Raw genomic sequence first — 27,138 nt, forward strand, 5'->3', positions numbered from 1 at the left:
ACATTTCAGTCCTTCAGCTATAAATGATGGGTTAAATCTGATATACAGGATACATTTTCATTACTTTCACACTAAGACAGATGATAAGTGGATGAAGAAAGGAAAACAAAGTGTGGCCAACTGAAAATATAGATAATCAGTCCTGAAAAATTATATTACTAGTGCAAGAAGTAGAACAGAAGTTGGCTTTCTGGCAAGGGTTATAGGTTATGAAGGAAAATTTCCCTTTAAAAAATCATATGGTATTACATGCATAGGCATACATTTTTAAACTTGCACCCTAGGGACCAACCATTTATTGAACTATGCATGAAAGAAAGGCTGTATGTTTTGTGTGAAATATGCTGTTTCATGATGTTTTATGGATTCAAGAGATTATGCTGTTAAGAGTTTTGCAAAGTACATACAGCACCATTTCTTACCTGAAGGACTGTGCTGAATTTGCGTGCAGATTCTTCAAACTTTTTGTCATATTCATCAAAACGTGTTGCAAACTCTATGTTCTGCTTAGACTGGTCAGCTAGCTTACTTTTGCATCCTTTTAATTCCCTTCGAAGAGCAACAAGTTGAGTATTGTATCTGTAAGAAAGATAAACAATATAGTGTATATAGTGAAATGTCTTATCCAGCCCAACTGACATGTTGATGTGAACATCCTAAGAGGCTCTAAAAGGCTATTGCAGCAATGCCATTACCAAGTATCCTAATTTTTTCTTTTAAAGTGGATTGTCTTTTTTCAGTACACCATGAAATCCAAGTGTGAACAATGTTGAGATGTGATGTGACTGATGCACACAAATATACAAGACCAAAATGAAATGCATCTAATTTGTCTCATACCATACACATAACCTTGTCTTACAGGCACCAATACTGACAGCAACTTCATAGTAGCACTACTTGTGTCATTACCTTCAACACTATTTTTACATATAGTGCAATCTTAATGTTATGCATAATCATGCTTATACAGTGGAACTTCAGTTACTGAAAGCCTTCCTTTTCAAACAAGTCGGTTTTCTAACAAAATTTCAAACTAATAATTGCTTCAGCTGCCATACCATAATTTGGTTCTTGAACAAAGTTACTTGATTTCAAATATTAAAAAGACAAAGCAAAAGCTGCCGTTTATTACAAATTTATAGTTATTATAAATATTTCCTTTGTTTTAATATATTTGGAGGAGAGACACAGCGTGTAAGACAGTTATTTAATCTTTGAAATAAGGTAGACATAATCCTGTTGAAAAGCCTCGATGTAAACAAACATTTTTTTGTCTAGCTCATCCTGAGCCACCTGTGGCTCTCTTGATGACCCCACAATGCTATCAATACTGCACAACTACATTCTCCCAGCAGCAAGATCTCTAAATATTATGATCATCTTCATTTTGGCAGTAAGTCGGCTGGCTGCTCCTCTGCGTCACTCTATAAGGCTTCCCTCACTAGATCAATGACAAAAGAGAATACCTGCACAGTCTAAACAATATCTTCTGATGAGTTCTGTGTCACTAAGTTTCTGAGCTGGAGATGTTGTGAAGCGGCCATTTTAGCTGTGGAAGCGTCTGTCACAAGCCACTAAGACAGGGTGTACAGGTGTCCGGGAATAGATTAATCCATTTTACATTGATTCCCATGGGAAAAATAGTTTTTAGTTTTCAAATGTTTAAGATTTTGAAGGGCATTCAGGAATTAATTAAATTCAAGAACTGAGGTTCCATTGTACATGCAAAGACATTCTCTCTCTGAAGTTATTTCCACACATTGTATTATGAAGATGCATGGCCTGAAACAACTGATACCCGAAAGTGCCACTTCAAAACAATGGAGATGGGAGACACAACAGATGAGGTGAAACACTTGGCTTTAAGACAACTATGAAGTACAGTATTATTATAGTTATGTGATGCCATTTATTACTTCCAGGAAAGCCAAACTAACTCTTATCACAACCTTGTTATTTGGTGCATGAGTTACTTGATCAGTTAAGGTGCATGAAAGAATTGTGCTGCACAAGAAGTACAAACATTGAATACGTCAGAGTCCCACAGGTTTATGAGATTATGTTCAATTTAATTTTAAACATTTTTGGTCTTCTTGTTACCAGTGCAGTATATTAAGTTTACTGTAATGGCAAGTAGTCATGCTACCCCACATTATCAAACCTAGATAATAACTGAATACACAGCAGTACACTCAGAGTTCACAATAAATACAAATGTGATGACTGTACCTCCTCATGCCCTGTCGTATACGTTTAATCCTCTTGCGCAAAACCATATTGGAAGGTGGCAGAGGATCTCGCTCTGGCAGTTCATCCTCTGGCTCAGATACTCGTCCACTGCCACTAGATGACCGAATTCCGCACCCTTCTGTGACAGGAATACATGTGTTTAAGTGAGACTATGATCAACTGAGCTTAAGATAAAAAATTTTTAGTTGGACAAACTTCAACTAGTGTTCATCAATAGGAAATAAAGTTGTTCTTTTGTGGAAAAACAAAATAGTAGTATAAGGGAGTTCTCTGCAGGCTGGGTGCTTGCTAAAATAAAACAATAAAGTGATCAAAATATTTTGCAAATTTTGCTTTGAAATGCCAACATTGATCCTAACACTTCCAACAACTTGATGTTTCAATTACCAGAAAATCTTGAAGTAATATCAAGGAAATCAGATCCAAAGCATGTGATTTCTGGGAGGCGAGGTTCTATGTGTTCTCTGAAGTATTCCATGGCCATTGTGGATAGGTCAAAGAGTTCATCAGTCACTTTGTAGGCTCGTCCCAGGTTAGGGGTCTTCTTGATGTAAGACAAGATGCGGTACACCTCATCCAGTATCTGCACACACACAAATAAGTCATATATTACTAAGATTGTTTTATTAACAAAATTTTTAAATGCATCAACACCGAGATGGTACAATGGAATTCAAGAGAGCCCTGTACAAGCTTCAGCTACTGTTTAAAAACCTATACTTGAGCTTTCTCTAATGGAACTTATAAACTTCAGTAGCAGATACGTCTTACCTAACAAAGATCCTCTGAGGAAAATTCTTCAACTAGAACTTTTCAGTTCATAATTGAGAAAAGAAAGCAATGATTATATTAGTGTCCTGGTGGTGTAGCTGGACTCACAAGTGAGAGATCCATGATTTAAATTCCATGCTAGGCAGAGGCAGTTTGGGATTATCCCTTTATACTGTAGTCTATGTTCAGCAAACAAAGAGTTGGTAGAGGAGATGGGAGCAGAAAGTTACTAATCCTACCCTCCTGTGCATGTGAGTACATATGCAAAAAAAAAAAAAAACAAGTTACCTACACCAAACACTTAAGAATAAATGAGAAGGTATGTACAAAAACATTATAACTTTCAATTTACTACATTATGTTTTCTTCCTTTCTTCTATTTCTATTAACTATTCTTGTGCAGCAGCTGATACTATTTCTAGCCATTTTCTATTAAGTAACTACTCACACAAACTATACACACACACACACACACACACACACTGTAAGAACAGATGAATGCCTGAATCCTGCTCCTAAAATATGAAGCCACACCTCAGCTCACATCCATCCTTTTTCTCTGCCAGATCAATATATATTTCAATGTAAAAGGAGGCCAACCAAATCTCTAACTTGCAAGGAATTCAAAATTCACACATCTAAGTTGAGAGCCATGTACACTAACCACTACTTTACTAGACTGACAAAATATGCAATGACAGGCTTGCAATTTTGGTGATATAAGTTCATCTTTTCTACTACATTACTCTGTTCACTAGCTATGGGAAATCTGATGAATATATAATGGAATTTCAACATGCTTTTTCTTTCTCTGAAGGACTTGGGACTTATAATAATTTAGACAATAAAAAGAACAAACTTACATCTCCAGCAAAGAAACAGCAATGTTTACGTTCAATGTGTTTTCCAAATGACATCTGAAGAAGAGTAAGGCGCATGTGCAGCGTTTCAATAATGTCAGATTCCCGAGCCAAGGGGTGTTTTCGTCGAGCACTTTCCCTTCGTGGCATCTGCCCTTTGATGGACTGGAACCTTAGTAACATTTGATTCTGGAGACGCTGGAAGGTGCTGTTCAGGATGTTGGAGCCAATCTGCTCAAATCTCTTGCAAGTCTGTAGAGTAATGGTATGCATCATTCAAAAGTAATTCAATCATATAATTGCCTACATATGACAAAATTTCCACAAGCTAAACGCATAAATGAATGAATCAATAGTCAAGTACTAATTCTACAAACTGAAATGAAAATAATTACTCAAACTTACCAATCTGATCTCACATATCTTTTTGTAGGATAGGTATGAAAATACCTTCTCAAATATTTCATTTGGTAGATCTAAAAGTTCTATTTTAGTGACTTGAACAGTATGTACACTCTGGGATGCACAGGCTGTTCCTGATGGTGTTGGTGATGCTGCTGGTGTTGTGACAACTGCTGAAGATGATAAACTTGAAGAAGAGGTGGAAGAAAAGTATGAGAGGAAAGAGGAAACTGTTGATGAGGAAGATACAGAAGAAGGAGACTGAGAAGCGAAATATGATGGAGGAGAGGAGGGGGGGGATGAAGAACCTGAGGCTGAGGAGGATGCAGGTGAGGCCGGTTGGTTTGATGCAGAGTGTGAAGCAGATGTGGCAGAGGATTTTGATGAACCAGATACCTGAAATGAAATTTGAAAAATTGCAAGTGCATTTTCTTCTCTCTCTCTCTCTGTTAGTTGGCAATATTCACAACTATGCATAATATTCAACTAATTTGCTTGTGATCTAGTCAATGTTCATGTATGTTTTATCCATTTATCATTATTATTATTACTTTGTGTGGTAATGCTGGTAGCTTAGGATGTACAAAGATGGTGCAAATGGTGCAAATTTACCCTAGTGCTCAACTCTACAGATTCAAACAATAGTGACTCTGAAAGATTTTCTGGTCATTAAGCCACCATGTTAACAGTTTTGCCACAAAGCTTCCATTACCTCTTTCTTTTTTTCTTTTAATGCTTACAGTCAGTGACATTCGCGATTAACTCCAGTAACAAAAGATAACTTTCCCTTATGTCAATATGTCACATACTGAATCTGTTATTCTATGTTTTCAAAAACATATGAGGGACTAACATAAGTTGCCATGCAGTTATTTTCTCCCAGCAGATTTTTTCACACCAAGGAGCAAGTTGCCAGTTTGCACAATGTGACACTCATGTCGGCAGGAGTTCTAATCGCAAATATTGCTGACTGTACATAATGCTGATAATTACCAAACCTACAACAAACGCTTATGTTAAGAAGACCTGTCTTGTACTTACAGAAATACGCTTGACAGGAGGCAGATATGCGTAAGAAGGAGGAGCAGCAGGATCACTGTAGCTGTGGTCCCTCAGAGGACACACCTCCCCAAAATGTGAAAGTCGTGTTAATACCATTCTAGCATTTATCCACTTTCCTGTGAAATAAAATATAAAACATTAGTACTTGCAAAATACTGGGATAGTTAAGACTGATCATCCATTTTGGCCATGGCTAATTAATGATGAGTTGTGTTGTTAAGTATTCCCTCAAGGGTTTGATCTCTGGGTGCTCTCTTTTATGGCTAACCTGATCAAATTTGCAGTTATAGAAAGAATCAAGAATGAGTGACTGCATGAATTAAAGTGAGAGATGTGAGATGGAGTGGAAGGAGTGGTGTGGATAAGAGATGCAAGGTAAGAAAAAAAAAGAAAGAAGGATATGCATTCATTATGTCCCAGACATTATATAAGTGAATAAAGGCACATGATAGCAAGGATCTAGGATAATGCTGACAATGGAAGAGGTAGGGATAGTTAGATATGCATAGATTTGCCTGTACACTTATAAATGCAAGGTGAGAAAAGAAGAGATGAAGAAATTTTGTAATGATGTAAATCAATGCCTCAGGAGAGTTGAGAGTGGTAGTTGAAGATATGAATGGAAAGGCTGGAGGAAGGTGATGGCCTAGTGGTCAGCACCAACATGTGGTGATATCAGAGACCTGAGTACGAGTCTTACTGGAAGCCGGCCAGTTTTCATACTATCACCGAGTGGCTGAAGAATATCTACATGCTTCCTATCAACCTTATCTTCAACAGGCATTGTATTAAGGTACTCTGAAGTGCAGTATGAACTTCTGTAAGGATGTCACTCTAAAAATCTGCCTGTGGAATCATGAGTGTGTGCCATCTCATTCTCACAAATTTAAGAGGCTGACCATCCATGGTTGTTTAATACTTTTATAGATGGTTGTATGAGGGAAATAAAGGCTAGAGTGAAATATGTTGGTGCAAAGCTGAAGCAGGATAAGAGTGGGATGGATTGTAATAGCATGTCAGTTCAAAGATGACAGAGAGAGAACTTTGAGAGATGGATAATTTCCATAGGGTGTGTGCAAAAAGGACACTGAAGATGACTGTTGGGAAAAATAAAGTGATGGTGTTTGAAAGGAGAGAAATGGAAGCGAGTGATTTTAGGATACCATATAGGGTGAGTGTGCCATCAACAGGCAAGTGTGAGTGAGGTGCTTATGGCCGGAGGAGGTGAGTGAGCTGGAAACAGTGCTAAGTAAACATTGTGAGGTGGACTGGGAGACAAGAAAAAGGAATGTGAAAGGTAGGTCTGTAATGGCATCACTTGCAAGAATTATAAGAAAGAAAAATGTAAATGGATGGATGTAAAGAGAGGGTTAAGGAACAGCACTCCCCAGCCAATACTGATGTATGGATCAGACCTGGACGTGGAATAGGGAACAACAATCAAGAGTGTGTACTGTGGAGATCAGTTATCTGAAAGGGGCATGTGAAGTGACAAGATGGGAGGGTGAGAGGAATAAGACTGTGTATAATAGAGTATGAGCACCTATACAAGTGATATAAATAATTGTGGAATGGTGGAATGGGTGAAAAGGAACACAGTAGGGTATGACCACACTGAGAGGATGAAGAGCAAAGAGTTTGTCATGAAAGTGTATATAAGCAAAGTTAAGTGCTGATAAGAAAGAAAGGCCACCTGGAAAAGGGAGAATGAGGTAAAGAATTGTGTGTGAAAGGCCATGTGCCTGAACAAGCAAAAAAGGAATGTTTGGATAGGGAGAGGTGATCCATCTTCTGTTGTGGCTATCTGTCAGAGGAATGCTCCCAGAGGGAAGATGGTATTAGAGATAAACAGATAAAAAGAAAATAACAAAAAATAAGATAAATACAGTGAGTGGCACCAATGAAGCTCCCAAGAAGAATACAAAGTTTGAGGGGGAAAAATAAAATATGGATCAGTTGGATATTGAGCCATGACTCTCTATTGATCACACTGCACAAAGCAGGCAATGGATCTCCAAGAAGAGGTGACAATACTAATTAGTGCCATAAACATCAGAAACTCATCTAAAAGGGAAGAAAGCTTGGGACAGAAATAGCTAACAAAACTCCATTTAGGTCTTTGTGGTCATTATAGTTCATTGGCCAATGAGTTGTATAACATGAGGGTCTGATAGGATTTTCTATCTACTCCTTGCAACTTTTACACATCTTGATGATAAAAAGGATAATAAATAAATAAATTAATTAAATAAATAAATAAATAAACAAATAAATAAATAAATACATAAAGAAATTAATACAAAATAAATGAATTCCCAATCCTGTTCCCATTTTATCTCTGTACTATAACTTAATAAACAATCCAGTACTTTCACTTTAGCTCTTATATAAATAAACTTTGGAACATTGCTTGTTCTATTTTTCACCTGTTTGTGACAATCAATTTGAGAGAGCAACAAGAAGACATCTGGATATCATGTTCACCATAACCCTTGCAGAACTGGAATGCTGTCCCCTATAATGGGAGCAATAATACTGTTTTTCATCTTTGAATTTAATTCTCAGACTTATTAACCACCTACTTTTGTAAAAGGTTTAAAAGAAATTAAGAGCTGAGGTTCTAATTATTTTGACATGTTTGTAGTATTTTTCTGCAAGACAAATAACATTCTAGGATGTACACTTGCTCCTACTAATTTCTCCCCCTTCCCTGGAAGCCAGAGTCAAGGCCAGTCGGTTCTGGGCATTTGCTTGAACAAGCCACTCCCTCTGGCCCCCAAAACATACCCCAGGGTAAATGTTGTTTGAAACAATTTGAACAGCCATGTATGTGGGGGTGAGGAGTTGGCAGAGAGGGTAACTTGTTTAAGTGAATGCCCAGAACTGACTGGCCTTGACTCCTGCTTCCAGGAGGGAGAAAATCATAGGTGTGACTGTACACATGCATCCTCTTGAGGAAAGAATGCCACAGACGATTTCCTTACACAACTTGTCCTGCTTTACACAAATAAGTAATAAGAGAGAGAGAGAGAGAGAGAGAGAGAGAGAGAGAGAGAGAGAGAGAGAGAGAGAGAGAGAGAGAGAGAGAGAGAGAGAGAGAGAGAGAGAGAGAGAGAGAGAGAGAGAGAGAGAGAGAGAGAGAGAGAGAGAGAGAGAGAGAGAGAGAGAGAGAGAGAGAGAGAGAGAGAGAGAGAATGAATAGATACATGTTCTCTACTGATCATTTATGGCACACAAATAACAATTTATCTTAAAATTCTAAGAGAGAGAGAGAGAGAGAGAGAGAGAGAGAGAGAGAGAGAGAGAGAGAGAGAGAGAGAGAGAGAGAGAGAGAGAGAGAGAGAGAGAGAGAGAGAGAGAGAGAGAGAGAGAGAATGAATAGATACGTGTTCTCTGATCATTTATGTCATATGAATAACAATTTATCTTAAAATTCCAATGTGATACTAATGATATGCATGAGTGACTCAAGAAGTAATGGATATGGTACAGGTCAGTAGTTTGCAGTAAAAAAATCATGGATAAAACTACTTTACTCATAATATTGAATCTTTAAAGCATTACCAAACAAAAAAGAGACAACACTGGACAACTCTGGGTGCTACTGTAAATAGATGATTTCCACCTGACAACTGAAACTGCAAGTTTCATGAGGAAGGACACAGTAATTAAATAATATGTACAAGCAGAGTGAAGGCACTGACAATTTGTGAAGACAGAGGAAGGTCAAGCAGTAGTATGTGACCATGTGCAGACCGAGGGGAGGTAATATTCCATTGTTTGCATTGTACATAGGTGGCAGTCTGAGTGATGTGACTTATCAACAACTTTTCCATGGAATTAAATGTTTAGTGATGTACAAAATTACATAATACAAAATATTATATCCCCATTCCTGAATCCATACAAGTTTCAAGCCTAATCTGAAGTCACAAACTTTTCTTCCTCTCCTTATTTTACTCCACGAGAGATTTTAACTCTCTTCATGGCTATCACAATAGGTAATGGTGCATGCTCCTGGTAACTTTCTAAACAGGGATCACATCAGAAGTCTTTATTAGCACCTGTCCAACCACTTCACTCTCTCCCCACCCTCTCTCTCTCTCTCTCTCTCTCTCTCTCTCTCTCTCTCTCTCTCTCATACAGCATTATTCAATATTCTCCCACTTATCAAGAAAACAGCCTTTCACATTGCCAGTGTCTTTTCCATTGTTATGTATCTTTCTTATCTCACTCTCACTCATTTTCTCCTGATAATCCCGGGTGGTGTTTTTTCAGTACCTCTGCTAATTTAAATTTGAAAAACTGATATTCCCTGTTCTTTACAAATTGCAAACTGCAATATGTAACACTTATATTTACCTCATCACCTTACTCATATATACTATGGGAACACTCTACAACATTAAAAGTTAAGACCTTAACTTCCTATCTATCCTTACACTTATCCTCATAATTTTGAAAAGTGAGTTCCATGTCTATAGGCTAACCTTTACCAAGATGGTAGCTTTCCCAGCTACAATATCTGTGTGTAGCTTCCATGTTTATTTCTTTATTATCTGATGATATCTTTATTATGAAATCAAATAATGCATTACTTACAAAATACAACTTGTACTTACCCCTTATAAATCCATAAGAGCCTACTGCCTTTCTTATAGGCCTTCACCACCTGTCCCAATGCAAACCTCTAAATCATACACCCCCAACCTGTCTGAAATCTCTCCTGCTTATCACTCACCTCCTCATTCTTATCTGCCAGACCCTGTCTATCAATATTCACCCATGCATATACCTACTTCCCCACTACACACAACAAATCTACCTTAATATAATTCCTACACTCTCACCATCCTTTATATTATACAAGAAAACAATTGCTGCCTTCTTTCAGTCTTCAAGTGCTTCTCCAGTTACCCAAGGCTTTTGGTATAATAATAAACATTGTGTGGCAAACACTGCACTATATTTCACCAATCAAGTATAAATGTAACTCACATCTACAAATTTTCCACTAACTTTCACTTTCCTAGTTTGGCTTCAGATATATGTATACTTCAAATGCATCACTCTTACTGCATTCACTTATGGTAAAATTTGTGCCACTCTCTTTGAGACTATTCATTTACTACCTCTTGAAAACATCCCTTACTACAACTTTTAAAAGAACCTGTGAATACCTCTCCTTCTTTAACCGGGTATAGTCTTCCTAGTGCTGCTCTTCCACTTATGTATTCCCCTTCAAAAACAGTCTATTTTTAGCAAGAAAATTCCTTCAAACTCTTTATTCCTTGTAAGGTTATGTTTGTTATGGGCACAAGGAGGCTGCTAGCTACTGCAGATTTACTGTGTGGAAGATCCTGTGTCAATGGAGATAGTAAAGGAAATCAGAGTGATCTTTCATTTTAGTTCCAATGAAACAGTTTTTCCCTTAATTTTACACTACTGTACATTGGTATGTACTAGATAATTTGTAGAATGTTACAGTAAATTTTATGTAACAGCAATATAATATCTTGAAGAGTGCATGGGCACTGGGGCCCTGATTTTTTTCCTTTTCTCTAATGTGTATCTTAACACAAAAGTAAAACTAACATATGGCATAATTAGATGCAATCTCACTAGTGTAAAATACATCTCAGGATAACATCAGCATTTCCATTACCTATGTTCTCAATGATAAAACACAACAATCTGTTAGCTTCATTGGAAGCCAGTATTTCATTACATTACTACATTTTGACAAGACTAAATTTGTCATTTAAGGTGTTTCTGATTGCTCAATCCTATACAGAACACTTCATGCATCTGGGGAAATAGAAGTTAAGTAAAGGCAAATAACTTATTAATCTTCATTTTAAATGTATACTACCTCCCAGAGGCAAACTCTACAACAGAAAGTACTGCAGGAAATTCAACTTATGGGCTGAGGGAGGTATCTTAGGATCTACTTTGATCTTAATCTTCCATAGCATCTTCTAAATATTTAACAAAATCAATGTGTGGATTTGTAACAAGTGTTCATAAACCTTAAATAGGACCAGGACACACTGCCCCTCTTGACCCACAAAGCACTGATGGCTAGTGTATTAAGACAATATGCTTACTGCTGGGTAGAACTGTATTTGCCACAAATCCAAAACTAGTAGTACCTCAAAGACCCACAGAAATTGACTGTGAGAGTAGGATTTTATTTTACAGTCAGTATTCTGTGTGAACTTAGGTGGTATTGCAAGAGAAGAAACTTACCTAAATAGTAGAGAAAAGATAGAATGGAACTTACAAGAGAAGAATTTAATTCAATCTAATTTATTCCAAAAACAGAACAGCAGAAAGGTTTTCATTTGATCCTGTCCATCCATCCCTGTATGGATTGTATGAAAAAGTTAATGATAGGACTGTACTGGAAGGAGTCAGTCATTGCTATAATGAGATTATAAGAATCTTATGAGAAGCTTGAAATTAAATGTAAAGCTTTTATTTAGTTGGCACATTAGCAGCATGTGAGTTCCCCAATCTAGACTGAGGACTCAGGGTACACAGCTTCCTGGAGGCCCACCAAGAAAGGCAGGCAGAATACAATTAAATAAATACATTTAAATCGTCAGTACTTCCAGCACAGAAATACATCTTGGCAATGGTGTTCAGTATAGTGTGAATTTCAGTAATGTGTCTCAATTTTTTATTTTTATTTTTTTTTTGAGTCTGTGTTTGTTGGTAACCCTTTCTCGATGTTTTGACAAAGGACCTTTGTTTTATAATTACTGGAGCTTTTCTTACAAAAACCAGGGAAAAGGAATAATATAAACTGAAAATTCAGTGGATTATATGGAAAATCATTAACTTTTTATTTTATTTATCAAACCTTACTAGTCACTGGCTTGAGGGAAACCCCTCGAGGAATGTTCAGAAGCCCTGTGTGAACAAGGATGGAGGTGCATATAAATTTAATGTAGCTTATTTAGGTGTCTTAAGCCTCGTGTCCTCCTCCCACTATGTATAGGAACTACTATCATTGAAGTTATCTTAAATTGCTTAGTAATATGATTACCATCAGAGGCAGAGTCAGAACAGAGGGCGGATTAATGTTACTGTTATTGCATATGTCGATAATTTGACCAATTCGAAGCACTCACTAGTTACAATAATGCAGATATAAATAAACAAATTGATTAATTAAATATCATTAAAATTAGACAATATATGGTTAGACCAGGGCTGGAGAGAGAGAGAGAGATAAAAAAAAAAAAAAAAGTGACGGTGTAAGGCCGAGGTGACTCGGGCTACGGGTGACCTTGGCTGTAAAGTCCATTATATTAGGACTTCATGGACACCTTCTCTTCCAGCCATATGTCGATCCTGTAATAGATTAACCATTCATAATGCCTTTAAGCATATACTAGGCATCATTTCCGAGCAAAAACCTTACCTTACGGGAGAAAAACTGGAGCGCCTCGACAGCCGTCCTACCTCCTCCCCGCGGCGGTCAGGGACATACACACTGTTTTCACACGATTTTCAGGGCCTTTCCCAATATCAAATGCTTTTCACACACTTGAAGTGGAAAAAAGAAGGTTTACTCTATTAGCATTGTAAGTTTTAATAGTCCAAACGCTCCCAGTTAGTACAGTAGAGGAAAAAATATAAATCGTCGATCCTCCCTGGCCCAGAGACAAAGCGAAGAGCAGCTTTCTAGACTCTCGAGCCTCAGTATAGACGCCATGACCAGCGGCCACCCAATGCTATCTTCCTTTATTTACGCTAAATATTAATTCATTCTGTCCTGGAAATTTATTGATTCAGATGAGAACACATGAAATAGTAGTGACTGCTGGAGAAACAAGAAGATAATCAAAGATAGGGAAAATTAGACTCCAAACGCTCACTTTTACCTTCCTCTATTTAAACTCAAAGTTCTTAATTTATAGTCATGGAACACTAGAAACAAAAACGGAAACACGAACAACAGTGACTGATAAAACATATAAACAGAAAAAAAGAAAAATATGAAAGCAGATAGACCACAAAATTTATGCAGAAAGGAATAGGTCACAGGAAGGGGTAGCATTCAACTCCACAAAAGTTATCTCACCTCCGAGAATTTGGACACCGGAATGCTTTCCATGTACACTCCAATGCCTTATATTGATTTATTCAAGACACGTTTGGTTCACCCTGAGATGCTGCTGATGGCATTAACAACTTCACTTTATGGAAAACTTATGATGAGACTTGAAAACATCACTAAGACACTCAATTTCTGCCCCTCATCCAGATATATGATACTGAAATATCAAGTGAAGCCTCCTGAATGGTATTACTTTGTTATTAATGATGCAATTTATCTATAATAGCTAGGTAGAACAATTATGAAGTTTTCTGATTATCGTGTGATTTACAAGCTACGCGGTAATAAGTGATCAGGAGTAAAATAAAGGTAACGATAAATAATAGATAAAAAAAATACTAAACTCTCTCTCTCTCTCTCTCTCTCTCTCTCTCTCTCTCTCTCTCTCTCTCTCTCTCTCTCTCAAATAAATAGTGAACAATGAAATATTTGTCATATCATTCTCTCCTTTTCGTTTAAAGGCACATGTAGCAAAGAAATAGTAGTCACAGAAGTGGTAATGATCGATAGTAGAGGTCATTCACCCCACGCTGCCCCCCCCCCTCCACCTCCCCGACCCTCCAACCCCATCCTGGATTCCCTTCGCAGTGGTGGTGAAGGTACTACTAAAATGGGTTCACTCCTCATATGTTCTTCATTCAGTAGCTCACGATTCAGAAGGAAAAAAAACACAGTATAGTAGTAATAGCTGTTAAAATAAATGTACCGGTGGTTTGTAAGGTTACAGCTATTTCTGTCATAGGTGTATACAACATGTAGCTATGTAGATAGTTTAGATAGTTTCTATAATCTTACAAGATATCCTTCATGCCATAGTTATTATATATCCTCCCAGTTAAGCGATTATTTAATTGTTGTTGGGCAATATTTATATTTTTTGTATTGTGTGAAGTACGTATTTAACATTTGGCCCATGACTACATTATCACATACCACTACGTTTTGCTGATAACTATATGGACAAACCTTAATCTTATTTCAAAACATCATCCTCATCCCCGAAGAACACACACACAAAAAAAAAAAAATAATAATAATAAATAAATAAATAAATAAATAAATAAAAATAATAATAAAATAAAATAAAATAAATGAATAAATGAATAAATAAATGAAATAAATAAATAAAATAAATAAAGTAATAATAATAATAATAATAATAATAATAATAATAAGAGAAAAGGATGTATAAAAATACAGATTTTTAAACACATCACTGTTTCAGTGGAATACATTACCAGAGGAAGTTTTGTGTACGTAGGGTAATATATATATATATATATATATATATATATATATATATATATATATATATATATATATATATATATATATATATATATATATATATATATATATATATATATATATATACGCATTGACACTAAGTAATGGTTACTATATATATAAATAAATAAATGAACGAATTAATAGAGGATTAAACATATGAACAAACTAGATAGATAAATAACTAAATATACGGAAAGGTGTTGACTGGAGAGCTGCACCGCCTTTTAGCAAGGAAAGGGTACTTGATGTATGTGCTGCTGCTGCTGTACATAAAGTAAGGCCATATCTGTTCAGAATTATTCACCAGATAGTGCCTTTTCACTTTTCAGTACCTGGGTGTCTAAAGCTGCCCAGTGGAGAGCAAATATTTGTGAACTTTTGTATAATGTGTTAACTTGATGAGTGAAAATGAGTTTTTTTTTTTTTTCAATAATCGGTTATTTAATGTTTCTCTTGTGTAGTTTGTGTTAGCATTAATATCTTTTAATCTATATACTCTTGAAAATTAATTGACAGAGATAAAGATCATGTGTTTAGATGGAGAGAATAGATGGTCTTGAAAACCCCTGTGTGCGGTAGCCTGCTTCAGAAAATGTTAGCTGAGTAAAATGTGCAGAGAGGAATGTTGATAAAGCAGTACATCAAAAGACAAAATGTAATAATAATTATGGACGTTAATGGAAGGATGTATAAGTATGCCAAAAAAAAAAAAGTTAGACTTTTCTACTGAAAATTTGGAAGGAGGACTACCCAGACACATAAATCTTAATTATGAGATAAAAGGGGAATAGATCTCCTGAGAGGCAGCTGATGATTGCTAAGATGGTGAAATGTACCTGTGGAGGGAAGCTGCTTCATTCTTAGGCTGGTTGACTCTGGAATATGTATATAGAGTAGCCTGGTGAAAAAAAAAAGTAGAACTCGAAGATGAAATAAGCATTATATGTACATGTTCTGGGGTTTCTCCCTTGGGAAGGAATAAGTGGTTAGCATTACTGCCTGGATCCACTTGCCGGTTTGCTTACTCTGGCAGATGAGTCAGAGAAGGCAAGCAGATCCAGTTCAGAATCATGACTTTTCACTGCTCTCACAATTAGCAAGTAAAGGTAACTATTTATTTTATGTTTTCTACGGTGGACTGACTGCCAACCACTCTCAGAAACTGAAGAAAGGAAGCTGAGCACTTCCACTAAGAAGAGGCAGCAATGGATGGTAACCAAAAAAGTTATGGAAAAATAAAGTCTGCTACTTTGAAGGAAAGAAAAAATCTAAGGGGAAATAATGTTCCAGGAACATTTTCATAGATTAGCAAATAGGAAGCAAATAAAAAATAACAAATTTTAAGTATTTGAACAACTTTTCTATGTAAATATTAGAAAATCTGAGTCATCAATGCCCTAATCTCACTATCAATCATGGCTGTCTATATTCTGTGCTAATTATGAGCAGTACAGATGATCCTTGAACAAAGCCTCTTATTTGGACCAAATGTGGTGTATGGACTGTTTCTATGCAATTCAGTGTAATTTTAAGTAAATAACCACATCCCATATATGAAAAATCCTACAACAACATTTATTTTCCTTTACTAAAGCTATTTTCTCACCAGATGATCTGAAAGCCTCCTACCCACAGTTTGTATCTTTCGCTGTTTTCATTCTTTACTATAAATTTGTGTCTTCATTTTTTTTCATAAAGCAGAAGCATTTTTAGCTACTGAAAAGACCAGGGTTTCAGTTGAATTTACCTGGGGCCTCTATAAGGCAGATCCTTCTCCTTTTATACCATCTATCTGTTCTTTTGATATAAAGACCTTTCTCATGGCAAAAATACCTGGAACTTGACTTAAAAGACCTTAGCCTATAGTCTACACGGATTGTATCTAACATTGCTACTGCTGCTGGTTATGTACTGTACATGGTGTTCCATTGTACCTATTTTCCAAGTACATTGCCAGAGGGTGAGGTGAGCAGGGAGGAACTTTGCCTATTGTATCCTGTTCTTCTGTGTGTAGTTTACTTGTACAGTTTGTAGTTCACTAGATTAATTTATTGTACAGGTCTCCTGCTAACTGTTCTTTCTTTGTAGTATTCTGTATTCATAAGTGCTCTTTAGCATTTATGTATTTATCATTTGACATTTTCAAAGTACATATTCAAAGGACAATAAGAGCTTAATTTTTCTTTTGCTTCCTTTATTTGTACCTTGGTGAGGAAGCTGCACTCTTGATGAACAACCCTGTATTTGTGGGTACATTCTTTCACATGTAAATACTTATCATGGAGAAATTTCCAAGTTTCAGCTTTAATGCTCAAATAAATACATTAGGTAGGCAGTAAGGTTCATTCAGTGGTATAAAAAAAAAAATCTCCATAAAGTAAAGAAAGTAGAAAAAAGAAAGAAGAAAAAGAAAGACAACTATGATTTCAGCACATATTCAGGAAAAGAAAATAAGAAAAAAAAAATGACTGCTAAGCCTTAATTGGAGGGAAAAGGCCACTTGGAAGATTGAGGGATAGGATAGAGAAGTACAGGTGTAAAAGAGGAGCCAGTAGAGGTAGAGAGCTTGAACAATCAAGGAGGGAGTGTTTGGGTAGTGAGAGGTGGAGGCTCTTATGCCATGGACATCACCCTGGGAGATGCGCCCAGAGAGAGTAGTGTGTCAGAGAGAGATATAGTATGGAAATAAGAGGAGGATTTTTGAGAAGAAAAGTTACTCTGGGAGAATGAATTTGCATAATTTTCATAGAGCAAGAAGTGAAGGCCAAAAGCAGTGCATGAATATACTAATTGAATGGTAAATGAAAGAGATTAATAATGAATAATAAATAAACATCTTAGTTCTGTTCAGTGCAAGTATGGAGGCATGGAAAGAGAATCAAAGAATGGAGTATGGAGGCATGGAAAGAGAATGTATGGAAAGAGAGTGGTGTGAGGGGTCCCCTCTTGGGCCATTCAGAGAAACACTGAAAAAGTTATCGGAAGGTGGGATAAATATTTAGTTTTGAGATACAATTAATGGGGATTGAACACCTAACCTGGAGATCAAGGGAAAATATCTCAGATGTCAGAACTTCAATGACTGTCAGGTCACAAGATGATTTTTTTAGTCCTTTATACTCCCTGTAGGATCGTTAGTGTGATCAGTGTACTTGATGTTGCAAAGAACAATCATCATGGAAAAAGGAAAGGGAACTTTGGAATAGTGTAAGTAGAGTATGGTGATAGATGTATTAAATAGAGTGACATGGGGTGCAGTTAAGGGAAGCAGTTGCCCTCTCCTTTGGAATTTTTCAGCAAACTTGGGAAAATGAGAAATTGAGGCAGACTATTATATAAAAAAAGAAAAAAAAGAGGAAAAAAATCTTCATTGTATTTTACCCCAGAAGTGGAAATGAAAATGAGATAATGTAAGGATGAGGTAGTTGGACAAAAGATTCTACTGTTTCCAACCTTCCATAGCTAGAGGTCTCAGGAGCTGTTAGAGTAAGTGGCACAGCTGTCATCTTGGAGGGGTGCACTGAGATAATCTTACATGGATGTTAAACAAAATGGTGAATTCAAGCATGATAAGTTTAGAGAGCAAACTCCTTTGCAGCATTGTCTCAAATTTTTGTAGTTACGCATGATTTTTGAAGATCGGTTATTTATTTACAAAATTGCACTTTTAGCTCTAAACTGCCATATAACAGCTGACATATTAGATAATTTTGTGTGTTTATATTTAAGTAAGACTGCATGTATGTATTCAAGAGGCTATTGATTTTTGTCAAAGAGAAATGCATTTTAAAGGAGTAATACATTATGAAAGTGATTCCTGTAATGTTTATTCTGTGGAAGGATGCATGAGGTGGCATGTGTCCCTCTGTGTCTCCCTTTGCTATACTTGATGTGGCATGTGTCTCTCTGTGCCTTCCTTTGCTACATCTGAGGTGGCACGTGTCGCTGTGCCTCCCTTTGTTACAGTTCTAGAAATTCATGAGTAATTAGTGCAGATTTTCAGTTCACTGGCTAAATTTTTAATAGTGCCATAGCTTTTAGAAGGAATGATGGCAGTGTGTCCACTGTATGAATCTTTATCTCTCACTGGTAACTTTCTCCTATAATCTTCCAATGTAACTTATGTTTTAGTTGTATAAGTTATCATATGGGTGGTTCATTTCCAAGTCTCTCAAACCCTTGTAATCCATAATGAATGCTGCAGCTGCTTACATTTCCATGAAAGCCTTGGTCCTACAGGAAACATTCTAGCAACACAACTTACTAGCAGGTGAATGATTGTAGATTTGCTGGCTGATGTAACTACAGCAGTGTTGTATGTTGGCTAGGGCAGTTCATGCACAGCCACCACAGGTGTCTCTTCACCCATCTGTGTATACTAATTGGCAGTACATGATGGAAAGTTTTCAGATTTAAATCCTCCAGTGGACAGTTTGGGCTTGTCTTCCTTCATACTGTAGATCCTTAATAGGGGATAAGAATGAGGAGGTGTGGCCTTGTAATCTGACAAGTGTAGCAGCTACTCCTCCCAAATGTTCTAATCCAGCAAGGCAAGATGTATAGCTTCACCCTTCTGGACCCTTGTTGTTCACTGTTCACTGGACTCACATGTTGGTAAAAAAAAAAAAATGTGTGGGGAAGGGAATACCTGATGGAAATAATTGTTGCATCCCTGGAAGTGCAGTGGCCTTATGTTCCTTATTCACAGATTATCATTTAGGGGCTGATTGTAACATCCAAGAGGTTGAGATCAGCAATGAGGCTCTTTTTATTCCCTGTGTTCTTGTGTTCATTAATATTTTGATTGGTTATAGAGAGAAAATGTTCTGTATTATTCTTTTTAAGATTTTTAGGCCTGTGATATTAAATGCCTTTGGCTTATCCATATATTTTTTAACAATGTTCCTATCCTTGAGTTAACTACAATCTTATTCTCCTCCTTTTGTTGTTTCCCTAGACTTGGCAAGTCATTAACTATGTTTGACACTTTAGACACTAGAAATGTGAGGGATGCCAATGGTTCTTAGTGTGATGGTTGGCTTCCACTTACCCAAAACTGGAAAAAAAATCAATGGTATATTTCTGTGATAGTGAGAAAAAATACACCATACTTCAGTGACCCCTGGCACTACATCAAATCCTTGTGGTTGTCACTGACTATCATGCCCCTTTGCAATTCATGGCCTGTCTCAGGTTTAGGATGTAGTGGTGATATCCATCATCCTCAGTATAATTTTTACATTCAGTGTCCTTTCCTTTTCCCAAGGAATTGATTGTAATTTTGTTTAACATCCTTATTTTTCTTAATATGTCTGAATGGCATGTCGTTAGAGCAAAAGGTTTCCTTCCCAGGATGCTATTCTTTGACATAGCCTAGTAATTTAAATCTTGGAATGACCTTCCCCTCAGGAAGCTGCTGACCAATTCTACTGAGGTCCCTCTTCTTGAGGCTGATCCTGGTGATGTAGTTCTGCTACCTGGGTGTATCTCATTGGGATAGCTGGTGTTGTCACATCCCTGTGTTCTATACTGGTGGTTGCCATCAACTCTGGGATATATGTATCATGTAGGTCTTGCATTGCACTTCCCACACATAGTTATGCAATCTGTTCTTTATTCTTTGTAATTAACTTACTGAAATTGTTTAGCTCACCATTATCTTTATATATGTGTAGGTGGCTTCTGCATTCCTATACAGAAATAATGTCTCCTGGTAGAACCAAACTGTTAGGACACCTTAGGCATTTATTTGCATTATTAATGTTTTGTACACTTGTTTGCATGATATAAAGTAACTATACAGGAGTTTTAACTACCTTTCAGGGAGTGTGGCTCCCATTATGAGGGTGGGTTCAACCCATGCAGCTTTATTAGAAAGGATGTTGTCTAAAGCTTCTTATCAAGTTTCCTGCTTTAACCAAGTGACTTTTAGTCTCTCACACTCCTCAGCAGTGTTGCATCTCTTGCCTTCATTTGTCATTTCTTTGGTTACTGCTCCTCAGAATCTGCCAACGGCATGCCTTTCCCCTCCTACAGCCTTGCTAGCCAAGACTTTCTGTTAACATTTACTCTTGTTCTGTCCACCTAACTAAAGTGAGAGTTAAACAGTATGATCACTCTTTCTTTCCTTTTATTGACAAGTCTGGAAGTTTGGTCCTGTTTTTCTGCTGTTTTCTGCTGTTTTTTTTTCTGCTGTTTCTGTTTTGCATTATTTCAAAAGAAGAGTGTCAGGAAAATCCAGCAAGTAATTTGGATAGCTGCATCTTACTGAACTTATTGCAGAATGGCATTTAAGCAGGCATTGTTATTAACCAGTTTTTGCCCAACCTACTTATTTGTCAAAGTAAATAGATAAATAAATCAAGAGGTTAATTGAAACTTAAAAGATGAAGAGGAAAGAGTTGTTAATAGAACTGAGGTAATGAAATGTTGATATGATTGGTATTGTATTGTGGCTCATGGCAAGATTAGTGGACAAATCAAAAAGTGTAACTGTAAGGATATAGATTACTGTGAGGTGCATGTGAATAGAAGGTTGTGTGTTGCAGGGGAATGGTGAAAGGAAGGCTGATTAAGTTGACAGTAACACTGATGGATAAAATTTTGGTACGGTTGTTGACTGGGGCTGTAGATAAGATAGCTATGTGTGATATTATGGATAGGACTGATGGATGTGGTGGATAGGAGGAGGGTGGATGTGACAAGTAGCTATGAGGATGGATAGGGATTTGTGTAAGGAGTGGATTAGTGACTTGTAGATTGCATGGTGGATGGGGCTGACGGCGTTACATTTTCAGATAGTGATGAGCAGAAGGGTGGATGAGATGGATGGCAGGATTGGTGGATAGGGGTTTAGGTAAAAGTAGCGGTGGATGGCGGACAGGTGGCTAGTATGCATGAAGTGGTGGATTGCATTGCGCAGATCAGGAGACATTTGGGTAGGCTTATGGTAGGCAGTGAGGTTTGGTGAGCAAGTCATGGCTGGCTGGTGCATGGGAGAGGAATGAAAGGGTAGTGGTGGGCAGACAAGGCATCCCTGTGTTTTTATACGGTCAATTTAGGCCGGCCTGATGAGCCTTCTTTTCTTGTCTGTGTTGGTGAAAGAAAACTGCGCCGACTGTACATGCTTCATGGGTGACTTAGCTTAAGGATCGCTGCGTCAAGGTGTGTGTGTGTGCGTGTGTGTGTGTGTGTATATATATATATATATATATATATATATATATATATATATATATATATATATATATATATATATATATATATATATATATATATATAGAGAGAGAGAGAGAGAGAGAGAGAGAGAGAGAGAGAGAGAGAGAGAGAGAGAGAGAGAGAGAGAGAGAGAGAGAGAGAGAGAGAGTCGAAAATAATATATAAAATATCCTATGATGAGTACTAATCGTGAAATTATCTTAATAATACTGTAATGTAATCCGCCACTTCTTATTACCAGGTAGGAAGGATAGGAGGAGAGTTTATTGCTTTAGCTAACTAGCGGGTCCTTAGTGACGGCAGGATCTTCATATGGTTGGGAGGGGTTATGTGACTTGCGCTTTTTGCTTTCCCTCCGCTGTTTCACCGGCGCAGGGCAAGCCGGCGGCGTCGCAGAACAGCACGATCTCAAGGTTATTCCTCCTCCTTCTGTCTGCTTGTGAGGCATGGAACGCAAGAGGCATAATGGATGAACCTCGCCTTCATCCATAAAGTTGTGGCTGTAGGAGTGAGGCAACCTTCTACCGGCCTCGAGAGAAGTAAATAACCGAATATACCTACGTAAGTGGAAAAAAAAAAAAAAAAAAACATTTGTGGAAATAATTGGTCTGGGTCACTTAACGGAAATAGCTGTGTCAGAGCCGTGTGCGTGTTGGGCGGTGGGAGGAAGGTCTTACAAGAGAAGTACTACGTATATCCTACCACTATTCCCGCGCGACCGCCGTGTTTTGAGGGTTGCCTTGTTCCTCAATTCCTGCGTGTTCTGTCCTCGGGCAGATCTATCAGAGGTCAGTCATCCTCCGCGTAGATCGATTTTGGATCATCCTTCCTACATTCTGGTGACTCTTGCCTGGCCTTTCATCATCCACTATTGACTTCCTTCATCTCTTCAAATTACCCCACGAGTGTGTAACATTTCACTAATCTCTCCTCCTCCCAGCCACAGTCCATCCTGTTGTTTTGCATTACCATTATGCTTTCCTTTCCTCGCCACTCTTAGTTCTTCATCACTACACACTCGTACTTTCAGGTTTGCTGTCATCACCCACATTTGAAAGGTTCCCGTGGGTTTCTTTGTGCTGCCCGCCTGTCTGAGGATGTGCCGTGCTGCTCTTCAAGTTACTTCGTCTTAGTTTGTTATCTTGGTCGTCTTAGTTTCTTATCTTGGTGTTTCTTTCTCTTCATACACACAAAAGGGCTGTAGACGACCTACATATGTGTGGATCCTAACATATGTCCCAAGGGGAAACACCAAGGTTGGATAAAAACACCTTTTTTAACCCAACCCACTTTTTTTTTTTTGTTTTATTGCCTTTTTCGGGGTTTTGTTATTTTTTGGGGTTTATTTTTTGTTTATTCCTCATATTTATATGTAAATTAGTTTAAATAATCAATTAAAAAGTAATCTAGAGTGAAACAAAAGGTATGAAGTGTTATCTGAAGGTCATGTTGATACAGGTTGGTCCGGTTGGCCAAAGCCTGTGTTAACTTGTACTGTACAGGAAATGAACGGGTCAGGCTTGACTAATTATACATTTTTTTATGTATATGCACAGACGGCTTACTACTTGATGAAGCAACCTTCCTACCCTTATTCTTATCTAAAGCCAATGGATTTTAATAGGTAAATATCATAGGTCAGAAGTCGTGACGTGTCAATTAAGTTCAACCCCACTACATGTCCGCCTCCCCATCCACACTCTCTCCTTGTTTCTACGTATCTCATACTCCCTCTCTATCTCCATCTTAGCCCCTCCCCTCTTCTCTCTCTCTCTCTCTCTCTCTCTCTCTCTCTCTCTCTCTCTCTCTCTCTCTCTCTCTCTCTCTCTCTCTCTCTCTCTCTCTCTCTCTGGGGGGATGGGGAGAGGGACGGGAATGGGAATGTAGAGGGGGAGAGGAAGGAGGCAGGCCCAAGATTTACGTCAAAGGCAGCTCCAGGCAATGACAGCTGTCATGAAAAAAAAAAAAAGAAAAAAAGACAGGTGTCGCTTTTGTTAGAAATATGGAGAGGAAAGCTGCTTCATCAAGTAGGGAGCCATCTGTACATATATAGACCTTATTTATCAATTTTATACAAAATAAATTTTTATATCTAAAACACACACACACACACACACACACACACACACACACACACACACACATATATATATATATATATATATATATATATATATATATATATATATATATATATATATATATATACGAGTATATATATATATATATATATATATATATATATATATATATATATATATATATATATATATATATATATATATATATATATATATATATATATACTTATTTTTAAAATTTTTTTATTTTTTATTATTTATTTATTTACTTATCTGTTTATTTATTTTATTTATTTATTTTATTATTATTATTATTTTGTGTGTGTGTGTGTTTTCAATGCTAACCTTGGGAAGCACACTAAACACCGTGGATCCATTTCCCCGTTTTCAGTATTAATTTTTTTGTGAACCTTCACTGCTAGGAGTGATATTCTTGCCTAGATCTCTCTGTTCTTGATTATTTTATTGTTGTCTCTGTCTGTGCGCCTATCCGTGCTTGCCTATTTCTCCATCAGTTGAATAGTAAGTCTGTCTCTCTGTCTATCGGTCCGTTAGTCTGTGTTAATATTTTTTTAATCTTCAAGTTAACAGTTTTGTTTGACTATCTATCAGCCAGTCTGTTTGTATGTTTGCCAATCTATCTGTGAGTCTGGCAGTTAGTGATCAGTCTGCCTGTGTATTTATCTACCAATCAGTCAGCTTGTGTCTTTCTATCTATGGGTCACTGAGTCAAGTTGTGTATTTATTGGCATATCTGCCTGTCAGTCAATTAGTCTACTCTGTCTTTCAGTCTAGCTTTCCCTCTGTCTCTTAATTCACTCGGTCAGTCAGTCAGTCCGCATGTACCCGCTAATCTGCCAGTTAGTCAGTCAGTCAGTTTGTATCTGTATATACCAGTTAATCAGTCAGTTAGTCAGTCAGGCTATATCATTCTGTATATATACCAGTTAATCAGTGTTCGTTAATCATTCAGTCAGCCAGTCTGCATTTGTACACACCTGTTAATCAGTCAGTCAGTCGATCAGTCAGTCAGTCTGTTAGCCTGCCCTTCTATCTATCAGTGTGGCAGTGTTTGTGGCCGTCCAGCATGCGTCGCTTGCTTGATTTATACTTGGTCCCCGTAGACTCGTTAGCTCTGGCAGGCTCGTGAAATCTGCAGCTGTGTGAAATTTTGCGCCCCACGATATTACCCGATTATCACGGCTACAGCACGTCCCCTTCTGTACTCCCCAACCTTCCCTACTCACTAACGATGTCGCCTTGTATGGGGGTGTGCTGCCAAACATACCGCCGCTGGAGTCTTGTATTGCGCGTGAGTGAGGTCAGTATATGTGTAAGTTGCAATGGTATGTGTGTGTGTGTGCGTGAAGGACTGCATGGAGGGATGGGTAGCTTAAGAGAGATTCTGTAGTGTCGGTTGGTAAATGTTTTTCTTATAGTTTCTTCTCTGATCACGACTGAGATGAACACTACTAATATTGGTATGAATAGAGTTACTCCCACTATTGTCGCTACCACCGCACCCTTCTGCAGTTTTCCCTTTTTTTCGTACTTGTCCTTGCCGTGTCTCCACCACCACCACCACCACCACCACCACCACCTGTGCTTGGGATCACTTTTTACTCAGACATTTTTTTTCTCATTTCCTTGCTTTGTATCTCTCCTCCCTGTTTTTCTTGTACTTCGAATTATGTACTTTCCTTTCAATAAACCGTTAATCTGTTAAACTTCCGGTGGTCCATCCTTAACGTCACATCCTCTACAAGTAGCAACATGCGAGGAATGAGTGTGGAATGGTTAGGTACTTATCGCTTGTTCACCTTTTAACACCGAAGTTCACGTTACAGTCATGGCATGCGCGTTATATTTGCCCCGTTGCTTTCTTTACATCACGTGGTGCCGCAGACGTTGGTCATGCTGCAGAGTTGAACTGGTCGTGTGTAGGTTCACGCACTAGTAAGCTTGTTTTATTTCGCTGCCCGTATTAGAGGACCATAATAACCAGCAGATCAATTAGATGAAATAATACTGAATATTCACACGTATACCACAAGCTTCCCTCAAGTAGATTTTTTCACGAACATTTTTTACCCTCCACCTTATTAATAATTTCCCCCTTGATAGGTTGAGTTAGGTTAGGGAAAATTTTCATGGAGATGGGGAATAATTTTGGGTGAAACGATAAAAATTTTAATGGTGAAAATTTCGTGTATGGAATTGACGTGTTTATATGCCCTCGCTACTCCAGGTGATCACGTTAACTACATTCATGGCCGGGAACCTAAACTGTTTTGTTGTGTCTAAAGTCACTGCGAAAGATGCTTTTATTGTTTATGTAAGAGGGACTCTGGCCTAGGGCAACAAAAAGGAAAGAAAGCAAAAAAAAAAAAAAAAAATACAGCGAGGCACCAGTCCTCAGAGAGAACAGCCAAGTAGATAATCCAGGATAAGTGTATTGAAATCTCCCTCTTGAAAGAGTTCAAGCCATAGGAAAGGGAAAATGCAGAAGCAGGCAGGGAGTTCCAGAGTTTACCAGAGAAAGGGATGAAAGATCGGGAATCCTGGTTGACTCTTGCACTAGAGAGGTGGACAGAATGTGTGAGTTGGATGATGCTGGGATCGTGTTTTCTTTGAGGGAATCGAAAAATGTTACCTTTTATCTTCCTTATCACATCACTACTTGAGATTTCACGACCCTTTCTTGTGCAGCAAAGCTTTGCATTTTTCCTCATGAGATCAGGGAGTGAGCTCACACATTAACAAGGACATCGAAGCGTCTGCACATCTTCCCCCAAAAAAACATGTATTGACCACACAAAAAAAGTTAAAAAGCCTATAATCAAGAGGTGAGCAATCTTGGCGGTGAGGCAGGACATGATTCCCCTCGCTTCCTTATCATTACTAGCAATACAGACCTTATTTATTCAGGCGATTTTCAATAGTCGTTATTTATTCATTCTCTCTCCCCTCCGCCAGCCGCCGACGACAAGTACGGCAAACACCGAGCCGGGCCTCACCTAGGAATCGAGGGAGCCGTCGTGGCCACGCCTATTACGGCACGGCACAGTGGGCT

The 27,138-nt window shown here is 37.7% G+C and overlaps 1 protein-coding gene and 1 long non-coding RNA gene across 3 annotated transcripts in view; one reads left to right on the top strand and one right to left on the bottom strand.

Moving 5' to 3' along the window:
- The window catches only part of LOC135102347 (uncharacterized), a 20,518-nt gene extending 7,460 nt beyond the window's left edge, over positions 1-13,058 (bottom strand). The window contains exons 1-7 of the mRNA XM_064007445.1: positions 12,778-13,058; positions 5,328-5,464; positions 4,290-4,682; positions 3,888-4,136; positions 2,641-2,836; positions 2,233-2,371; positions 423-579 (exon numbers count right to left, since the gene is read on the bottom strand). Of these exons, the coding sequence (XP_063863515.1) occupies positions 423-579; positions 2,233-2,371; positions 2,641-2,836; positions 3,888-4,136; positions 4,290-4,682; positions 5,328-5,444 (1,251 nt within the window). The 5' untranslated portion in view covers positions 5,445-5,464; positions 12,778-13,058. The remainder of the gene's footprint in view (positions 1-422; positions 580-2,232; positions 2,372-2,640; positions 2,837-3,887; positions 4,137-4,289; positions 4,683-5,327; positions 5,465-12,777) is intronic.
- A 1,887-nt stretch (positions 13,059-14,945) lies between these two features.
- LOC135102348 (uncharacterized) overlaps positions 14,946-27,138 on the top strand; it is a 90,788-nt gene continuing 78,595 nt past the window's right edge. For both annotated transcript variants that reach the window (XR_010269623.1, XR_010269624.1), the window contains exons 1-2: positions 14,946-15,040; positions 27,042-27,138. The exon at positions 27,042-27,138 is cut by the window's right edge and continues 151 nt beyond it. This is a non-coding gene — a long non-coding RNA (uncharacterized LOC135102348). The remainder of the gene's footprint in view (positions 15,041-27,041) is intronic.

The sequence above is a fragment of the Scylla paramamosain genome, chromosome 7 (assembly GCF_035594125.1).
Source record: "Scylla paramamosain isolate STU-SP2022 chromosome 7, ASM3559412v1, whole genome shotgun sequence".
NCBI classification, from domain to species: domain Eukaryota; kingdom Metazoa; phylum Arthropoda; class Malacostraca; order Decapoda; family Portunidae; genus Scylla; species Scylla paramamosain.